Raw genomic sequence first — 8,844 nt, forward strand, 5'->3', positions numbered from 1 at the left:
TGGGAGAGAGGACAGCATGGTCAGATGGCACCATCTGCCTAGGAGGGCAGCACTGATGGGGCAGCAGGGGTGGGCTGGGGCAGGAGGACAGGGAGGAGGGGTGGCACTGGGCTGGTAGGGGTGCAGATTCACCCAATCACTCTGCTATGTAGGTTAAGAGTTAAGGGAGCAGAGCTGAGGTTAGAGAGCCACAGCAAACAACACGTGGGTGGAACGAGCAGGGAAAACACACAAGCTCTTCTGCGGGAGTTAGGGAATCCCTGCCTGGTACCGAGGCTGGGATCTGGGGACAGGTCTTGCCTACGGAGAGGAATAGGGCAGGATGCGCCACGGGGCCAAAAAGCTGGCACAGGCGGTAGGAATCACCCCTCCGTAGCAGGAGCTGCTGGCAGCAGGAGGCAGCAGGGGGTGGGAGGTCCTGCTCTGACACCTCCCTGTGGGGTTTGCCTCGCTGCACCTGATCCTGGCTCGGTGCACGCCCTTGACTTGCACGTGGGGGTCCTGCCCCACAAGCAGCCACTCGCCGTGACCCCTGGCAGGGGGGACGGATGCTGGGGCAGGAGGCTCAGTGACGCCTCCGCCTCCTGGACGGCGCCAGCAGCCAGCTCCAAGCCCATCAGGTGCAGGGTGCAGCTCCAGGGCTGGAGGCTGCACGCCTGCGCTGCAGCAACGGTCCTTGGGGACCGGCCAGCACAGCTCCCAGAGCCTGGCCAGCCACCCACGCACCTGCTGTCTCAGGACATGGTGCAGGGCGGCTGGGGAGAGGGAAGGCCTCCCTGCGTACCACCACCGCTAAGGGGGACCCACAACCCAGTACCTCCTCTGCCTTCTGCTGCAGCAACGCTGCCTCCTGCTTCAGCTTCTCCTTCTCCTGCTCCAGGTCAGCGATGGCCCTCCGCAGCTTCTCCGCGTCCTGGTCACTCTGGTGCCGCTGGATCTCCAGAGTGTGCACCAGCGTCATCTTCTCCTGCGTGGCCAGCTCGGTCTCGTGCAGCCTTTCGCTGATCTCCTCCGCCTGCTTCTTGAACCGCTTGGCTTCTTCCTCGGCCTTGGCCTGGGCCATGCTCATCTCCGCCACGTGCAGCTTGAGGCGCTCGGCCTCAGCTGTGATCTCCAGCTGCCGCCGGCGCTCAGCCTCCAGGGTTTTCTGGAAACCCTCAGTCTCCTCGGCCAGGCGCTGCTGCATCTGCTCCTTGTCCTCCTGCAGCCGCTTGGCGTGCTCCTGTGCCAGGTCTTTCTGCTTCTGCAGCATCTCCGCCTCGGCCTTCAGCCGTGTGGCCTCCTGCACTGCCTGCATCTTCTCCTTGAGCATCTTCTCCGCCAGTGCCCGCTGCTGTGCCAGGTCGTCCTCAGCCAGCTTCCGCATGCGGGCAGCCTCCTGGGCCTCCACGCTGAGGCGGGCGACCTCCTCCGCCACCTGCTTCATCTTCTCGGCCTCCTCCGCCAGGAACTTCTGCGTGTTGTCCTTGTCCTTGAGGATCAGCGCCTTGTTCTCCTCCTCGATCCGGTTCTTGAGCTTCGCCAGCTCCTCCATCTGCACCCGGACCTTGAAGAGCTCCTCCTCTACTTGGGCCTTCTGCCGGACGGCGTCGGTCACCTCCTCCTTCAGCCGCTGCAGCTCCTCATCCAGAATGCCCTTCTGGTGGTCCGTCTCATCCAGCTGCAGCTTCACCTTGGTCAGCTCCTGCTCCACCTGCGCCTTCTGCCGCAGCGTCTGCTCGGCAAACTTCTTGTGCTTCTCCATCTCAGCGTCCGCCAGCTGCTTCTGCCGCAGGGCCGCCTGCTCCGCCTGCGCCCGCTTCGCCGCCTCCAGCTCAGCCTCCTTCCGCAGCTTCTCCGCGTCTGCCTGTGCCTGCGCCTTGGCCTGAGCCTCCTCCTCTGCCCGCTGCTTCAGCCGCTCGGCCTCCTCCACCCGCTGCCGGGAGAGGCTGGCATCCTGCTCAGCCTTGCTGCGGGCGAACTCTGCCTCCTCCGCCGCCCGCCTGGCCTGCTCGGCCTCCTCCCGCAGCCGGTCCAGGAGGCTCTGCTCTTGCTGCCGCGTCTGCAGCAGCTCCTGCTCCTTCTGCTGCACGGCGGCCAGGTGGGCTTTCTCCTCCGCCTCGATCCGCTTCTGCGCCGCCTCCCGCGCCAGCTGGATCTGCCGCTCCGACTCCTTCTCCGCCAGCTCCTTCTGCCGCCTGGCTTCCTCCACCATGGCCTTCAGCCGCTCCACCTCCTCCAGGGCCAGCCGCCGCTGCCTCCCGGCCTCCTCCTCGGCCGCCAGGATGGCCTGCACCTTCTCCTCAGCCTCCCGCCGGCGGCCCTCCTCCTCCAGCGCCAGCGCCCGCTGCCTCTCGGCCTCCCGCTCAGCCTGCTCCCGGCTGCGCTGCACCTCCTCCGCCTCCCCGCGGATGCGGCTCAGCTCCCGCTCCAGGTCGGTCTTGCCCGCTGAGGCCTTCTCGAAGCTGGCTTTCAGGGCACGGATCTCTTCCTCCACCTGGCGCCGCTGCCGCAGCGTGTCCTCCACCAGGCCCTTCTGCCGCTCCAGCTCACTCTCCGAGGAGCGCTTCAGCAGGGCGATCTTCTCCTCGATGTCCTGCTTGTGCTGGGCTGCCTGCTCCTCCAGCAGCTTGCGCTGGTAGGCCTCGTCCTCTGCCAGCCGCCGCAGCCGCTCGTTCTCGGCCTCCTTCTCCTTCAGGGCGATCTCCGCCTCCGCCTTCAGCCGCGAGGCCTCGTTGATGGCCGCCAGCTTCTCCTTCAGGATGCGCTCGGCTTCGGCCCGCTGCCGGCCAGCCTCGTCCTCTGCCAGCTGCCGCTGCCTCTTGGCCTCCTCAGAGAGGGCCCGCAGCCGGGCAGCCTCCTCGGCCAGCTCCCGCAGCTTGCTGGCCTCGGCCTCCAGCCGCTGCTTGGACTTCTCGCTGGTGGAGCGCGACTCCTCCTCCGTCTTGGCCTTGCTCTCCAGCAGGATCTCCATCTCGGCCCGCAGCTTGGCCAGCTCGTCCTCCACCTCCTTCCTCTTCTGGATGGCCTCACTCACCTCCTTCTTCAGTCGGAAGAGCTCCTCCTCCAGGAGCAGGCGCTGCTGCTCCCCGTTCTCCATCTCTGCCTTCAGCCGGATCAGCTCCTGCTCTGCCGCCAGCTTCTGCTGGGCCGTGCCCTCCGCCAGCTCCCGCTGCTTCTCCAGCTCCTCCTCCGCCAGCTCCTTCTGCCGCAGGGCCGACTCCTCCGCCTTGGCGCGCTTGCGAGCCTCCCGCTCCGCGTCCTCCTTCTGCTTCTCTGCCTCCTCCTGCGCCAGTGCCTTCTTGTGGGCCACCTCCTCTGCCTGCAGCCGCAGCCGCAGCGCCTCGTTGGCCTTCTGCCGCCAGCGCTCCAGCTCCTTCTCGGCCTCCTCCCGCGACCGCTCGGCCTCCAGCTGCTGCTTCTTCAGCCGCTCGGCCTCCTCCTGCAGGTGGGCCACCGTAATGTGCTCCTGCTGCAGCGACAGCTCCAGCTGCGCCGTCTTCTCAGCAAAGGACAGCCGCTTGCTCTGCAGCTCAGCCTCAGCGCTCCGCTGGGCCACCTCCTGGGCCACCTGGATCTGCCGCTCCTTCTCGGCCTCCGCCTGCCGCATCCGCCGCTCGGCCTCCTCCGCCTGCAGCCGCAGCTTCTCCAGGTCCGCCACTGCCTTCTGCTTCTCCCGCGCCGCATCCCGCTCGGCCTGCACCTTGCGCTTCAGCTCCTCCTCTGCCTCCCGCTTCTTCTGGCTCTCTTCCTTCACCTGCCGGCGCAGGCGCTCAGCCTCCTCCTGTGCCTGCCTCTTCTGCCGCTCGGCATCCTCGGCACGCGCCCGCAGCTCCTGCAGCTCCGTCTCGGCGCCCACCCGCTGCTTCTCGGTGCTCTCCAGCTGGAGGCGGATGAGGCGGATCTCCTCCTCCACCTTCTTGCGGTTGTATTCGGCCTCCTCGATTAGCTTGACCTTGGACTTGATCTGGTGGTCGGAGTTCTGCCGCAACTGCATCAGCTCCTGCTGGATGTTCTGCTTCTGCTGCTCAGCGTCCACAGCCACCACCTCCCGCCGGGTGACCTCCTCCTGCATGCGGACCTGCAGCTCCCGCGCCTCTGCCTCCGCCTGCGCCTTGGCTTTGGCGTGGGCCTCGGCCAGCTGCCGCTGCTTCTCCAGCTGGGCCTCCACCTCCGCCAGCCGCTTCCTCTCCTCCTCTTTCAGCTTCTCGGCGGCTTTCTGGAGGGGAAAGAGGGTGCAGAGAAAACAGAGGGGGGAGAGAGAGAGAAATCACAAGGGATGCGACCGAGCCACGGTGTCAATGCCAGCCACAACCACGCACCACCGAGAGATGGGACAGTCCGGGGCGGAGGGGTGGAGGATGCGCATGGAATGGCTTCAGGTCCCTGGGCCTCCCCGCGAGCTGGAGGCGGTGATGCCAGCTTCCAGAAGACGTATGGCAGACAGGGGACACACGACTACCGTGTCCCACTTAGCACAGCGTGGGCGGACGGGTGACAGGACCGAGACAGCAGTGCAAGAAGCAAGGATGGCCCACGTACCACAGAGAAGGGATGGAGCGCGAGCAAAGCCCGAGGTGATGGAGACGGATGCGAGCAGCTTGCACACCACCACCGTGCCCACTGCCCTCCAGCCAGAGCCCTGCCCCGGCCCCCCGCAGAGGGGAGCCTCCTCCCATGCTCACCGGGGCTCCCCGTGTGAGAGGGGCCGGTGCAGAGAGCCATCACCACGGGGAAATGAGAGACCCAGCCAGAGCACCGGGGTGAGCAGGACAGAGGGGAGTGGGTGGCAAGGGAGGTGCCAGCGGAGCTTTCCCTCCCAGGAAAGCCTTGACGATGTGGAGAGCAATCCAAGCTCCAGCCCGTGCTGCCCCAGCTGGTCCGAATCCCTCCCCGCTGGCCCGCTCCAGGCAACCCAGCCAACCAGTCGTCTGCCAAAGGGCCGACACAGCTCCTGCGTGGCTGCACCGCAGAGCACTTGTGCCACATGCACCGTGAGCAAGGCAGGCGCACGCTCCGTGCGGGACCTGGGCAGAGGCAGCGCACATGCGGGTGAGCCGGACCCCCGTGCCGCGGGGCTGGGTCCCCTCGCGCCACCCCAAGAGGTGCAGTGAGGGCCCGGGAGCAGAGGCAGAGGCAGAGGAGGGTGAGGAGTGCGGGGGTGAGTGGCTCTCCAGAGGGCAGGGGTGCAGCGAGCAGGAGAGGCGTGCAGGCTGCTGACAGCCATGGGGTGAGGCGGAGGGGTGCCGTGGGGAGGGGGACATGCGCAGAGTGAGTACCTGGTGCAGGGATGCCAGAGTCATCCTGGTTTTTTACCCTCCATTAGATCCCCACCAACACAAACATCCCCCAAGACAAAGCACTGGCAAAGCGGCTCGACTTCCAAGGGCAGAAACCAAGAGTTAGAAAGGTTACCAAGACAGAACACCCGAGGGCTCCGGTCCCGCGGCGCCCGAGCACAGCGTTCATGCGGAAGGCAGATGCTGACTGCACTACGTGTATCTGGGAAGTGCCTCCTACCACCAGTCACGCCAGAGCCCGGCAGCGCCTGGAGCTGGCTCTGTGTGCCGCCCCAGCTGGCCCTCTCGGCTTGGAGACCCACTGCACCCAGAGCCAGCAGCTTCGGTCCCAGGAGCCCAGATCAGAGCGGGGTTAGAGGCCATGGGCCAGCGTTAGTGATGGGGGGCCGGCAGTCATCATGAACCATGTTCCCCGTTGTTATGCAGGAAAGAGAACGCAGCCGGAGTCATGCCACCCCACATGCCCGCATGCCACTCCCCTACCTCCTCTTCCTCCAGCCGCCGCAGCGTCTCCGTGATGAACTTGATGTACTGGCTCGTGAGCGTGGTCAGCTCGCTGTACCGCGTCCGCAAGTCTACGTACTGTGGCAGACGGCAGGGGTCAGCAGGGAGGGAGCGTGTCCGTGGCAATCCCCCCACCCAGCTGCCCGGCACCCCAGCAGTGGTGGGGCCGGACGGAGGTGAGCCTGCATGCCAGCCCCCCCACACCCATCCCTTCAGCAAAGGGCTGCAGTCCTCCGCTCCTGGGGAAGGAGCTGCTCAGGATCAGCCACGCAGCGGGACCCGTGGGGCGCCCCAGGCCTGCACACAGAGGGGCCCCCCCTCACCTCCTGGATGATGCTGTCAGACGCAGACTGCACTTTGGGCTTCTTGGCCGGAGAGGCCATCGGCTCCACCTGTGCCTTGAAGCTCACCAGCTGCAGCTCATAATCCTGCTGGGGAGAGGGGTCCTCAGCACGCTGGCCAGCATCCCCAGCAAGCCCCCAGGTCCTTCGGGGCCGCCTGGCACTGGTCTACCCCTCCCCAGTCCCACGCCTGCCCCGGCACCACCGGGGAGGCCAGCCCGGAGCAGGCAGGGACAGCCAGCGGGCGCACCTTGATGGCGTCGATGTACTGCTTGGCGTAGCGCTGGCACTCCTCCACCTTCTCCTTGTTGCGGTCGCACTCCTCCAGGAGTTTCTGGGGAAACATGTGGGGGTGAGCTCAGGCGCCCCGTTGCCGCCCCACCGCAGCCAGGGATGGCCGAGAGCACCGGCCAGGCCAGCACCACTTGCCCTGCCACGGGTGCTACCTTCTCCTGCAGCAGCTGCTCCCGCACAGTCTTGCTGTCGGTGATGGGCACTGCCTGGATTTTCTCCTGCCGCTGCTTTGCGTCCTGGATCCACTGGAGGAGCCCATCGCAGCTCTCGCGGTAGTACCGCAGCTGGCGGCCCAGCTGGTCCAGCTCGCGCTGGCGCAGGTCCGTCTGGGTGAGGACAGCCTGCCAGCGCTCCAGCAGCTGCTGGACTCTCTCCCGGTAGCGGTCCAGATCCACGTCACGTTCGCTGTGGCCCCTGACCATCCTCTCGTTGACATCCTTGGCCTTGCTCAGGTCAGTCTCCAGCGTGCTGAAGAAGGGCTGATGCCCCTCTGCCTGTGTGCGCAGCCGCTGTGGCAGACAGAGCACGGGTCAGCCCTGGCCCCGGCTCCCCCCCAGCTCCCCTCCGGCACAGTGCTGCCCTAGCCGTTACCTTCAGCTCGGCCTTGCTGGCCTCCAGCTCTTTGAGGTCAGCCGGCACGGTCTGCACATCCTTCAGCTGGTCCTCGTACTTCTTGACCAGCTCCTCTGCCCCCTGAGTGCTGCGGATCACCAGGTTGATGGTCTTCAGCCTGTGGAGAGAGGAGATGGGCTCAGCCAGTGCCGGGCAGCAGCGTCAGTCGGCACACAGCCAGGAGCTTATGGGAAGGGAAGGATACGCCGGCACAACCAGCTTCCTCCAGACCTCATCAGCTCACCCCTGGCCCAACCAGGCTCATCCCAGCTGATGCAGCAGTTTTCCCCAGCCCAGGATGACCAAGGAGCCGCGCAGGGGCTGGGCACTCACTTCTCCAGGTAGATGCTGGAGAGGCTGTACACCTGGTCCATCTTCTGCAGGGTGATCTCCAGCTCTGAGCGCAAGACGGGGGCCGAGCTGGCCTGCTCTGGCTGGGCCAGCACTTTCTCTGTCTTCTCGCTGACCTTGTCCAGATTCTTTTTGATGCCCTCCAGCTCCAGGTGGATTTGCTGCAGGGAGAGGAGGGTCTCTCACTCCCTGCCTGGCGCCTGCCAGCTGCAGTTTGGGGCCGAGCCCTGCCCGTGGCTGATCCCCCATATAACACCGTGCCAAACTCCATGTCCTGCCAGCCAGGACCTGGCGCGCAGAGCCCCCGGCCACCCCCGACCCCAGAGGAGAAGAGACAGAGCAGAGAAGGGGTCTGCAGCCCACCAGTGTGGGCAGACAGACACCAGCCCCGCTCTGGGTGCTGAGGTTCCCGTCCATGTGCATTGCACACCTGCACACACGTGTGTGCACGCATACCTGCTGCTCGCTGATGCGCTGGGCACACTCCTTGACCGGGTCCTTGTCGAGGGGCAGGCGGATCTTGTGGATGGTGCGGGTCTCGCAGCTCTCCAGCTGCAGACGGATATCCTTCAGCTGGGAGATGTAGTTCTTGCACAGGGACTCGTCCTGCTCTCCTGTGGGGACAGCAGGGACAGGTTAGCAGCTTCCCACTCTGTTCGCCCTGTCCGCATTGCCAGGGATGGAGGGGATGCCCCAGGGAGCACACAGGGTGACAGGGAGGAGGGGGCTCACCTTTCTCCTGGCTGCGCAGCAGCAGCTCGTACTTCTGGGTGCAGGCGTTGTACTCGCGCTCCACATGCAGCCGGTCATCGGGCTGGAAGCTCTGCGAGTCCTGGCTGTCCCGCAGGAACTCCTGGTAGTGGGTCTCCAGGCTGCGCAGGACCTGCCGGCACTCCTCCACCTGCATCGTGCGGAACTGGGCAGGGGAAAGGGCACTGTCAGCTCCCACCGCTGGAGTGGGACTCCGGGGGGAACCCCCCGGGCTGGGTGCTGCCCCGTGCTGGCACTGGGGGACGACTGACCGTCAGGTGGGACCAGGACTGGATCTGCTGGATGTCACGGATCAGGTACTGCCAGGACAGGAGGCTCCTCATGTCCAGGTGCAGCTGGTGCCAGAGCACGAGGAGGTGCTGGTGGGTGGCCTCCAGCCTGCAGAGAGGCGGCGTGAGTGAGGGGACCCCACGGCAGAGCGGGGAGACGAGGACGGTGCCATGGAGCCAATGGCATGACCCAGGAGTTGGGGGGGTGGCCAGCACTCACCTGTGCACGGCGTCCAGTGCCTCCTTGTTGGGGGGTGGCACAAGGAAGCAGACAGAAGGGACGATGGCCTCGTTGCCGGCGGCGCTCAGCACCTTCCACTTGTAGGGCTGGGCGTTGCTGAGCAGGGCACACTCGTCGTTCTTGTGCACCGTGATCTGCGGGGCCAGGGTGGCGTGAGCCCGGGGTTGGGGGGGTCCCCGCAC

General features: G+C 66.1%; 1 protein-coding gene across 4 annotated transcripts in view; it reads right to left on the reverse strand.

Moving 5' to 3' along the window:
• The window catches only part of LOC104831303 (plectin-like), a 59,196-nt gene that overhangs the window by 9,040 nt on the left and 41,312 nt on the right, over positions 1 to 8,844 (reverse strand). For all 4 annotated transcript variants that reach the window (XM_010566790.1, XM_010566789.1, XM_010566791.1 and 1 more), the window contains 11 exons: positions 8,642 to 8,796; positions 8,404 to 8,530; positions 8,114 to 8,297; positions 7,838 to 7,995; positions 7,364 to 7,542; positions 7,010 to 7,148; positions 6,571 to 6,927; positions 6,375 to 6,458; positions 6,107 to 6,211; positions 5,763 to 5,861; positions 818 to 4,198 (listed from right to left, as the gene is read on the reverse strand). In XM_010566790.1, coding sequence (XP_010565092.1) covers positions 818 to 4,198; positions 5,763 to 5,861; positions 6,107 to 6,211; positions 6,375 to 6,458; positions 6,571 to 6,927; positions 7,010 to 7,148; positions 7,364 to 7,542; positions 7,838 to 7,995; positions 8,114 to 8,297; positions 8,404 to 8,530; positions 8,642 to 8,796 — 4,968 coding nt within the window. The remainder of the gene's footprint in view (positions 1 to 817; positions 4,199 to 5,762; positions 5,862 to 6,106; positions 6,212 to 6,374; positions 6,459 to 6,570; positions 6,928 to 7,009; positions 7,149 to 7,363; positions 7,543 to 7,837; positions 7,996 to 8,113; positions 8,298 to 8,403; positions 8,531 to 8,641; positions 8,797 to 8,844) is intronic.

The sequence above is a fragment of the Haliaeetus leucocephalus genome, unplaced genomic scaffold (genome assembly GCF_000737465.1).
Source record: "Haliaeetus leucocephalus isolate CR32 unplaced genomic scaffold, Haliaeetus_leucocephalus-4.0 Scaffold218, whole genome shotgun sequence".
Lineage (NCBI taxonomy): Eukaryota > Metazoa > Chordata > Aves > Accipitriformes > Accipitridae > Haliaeetus > Haliaeetus leucocephalus.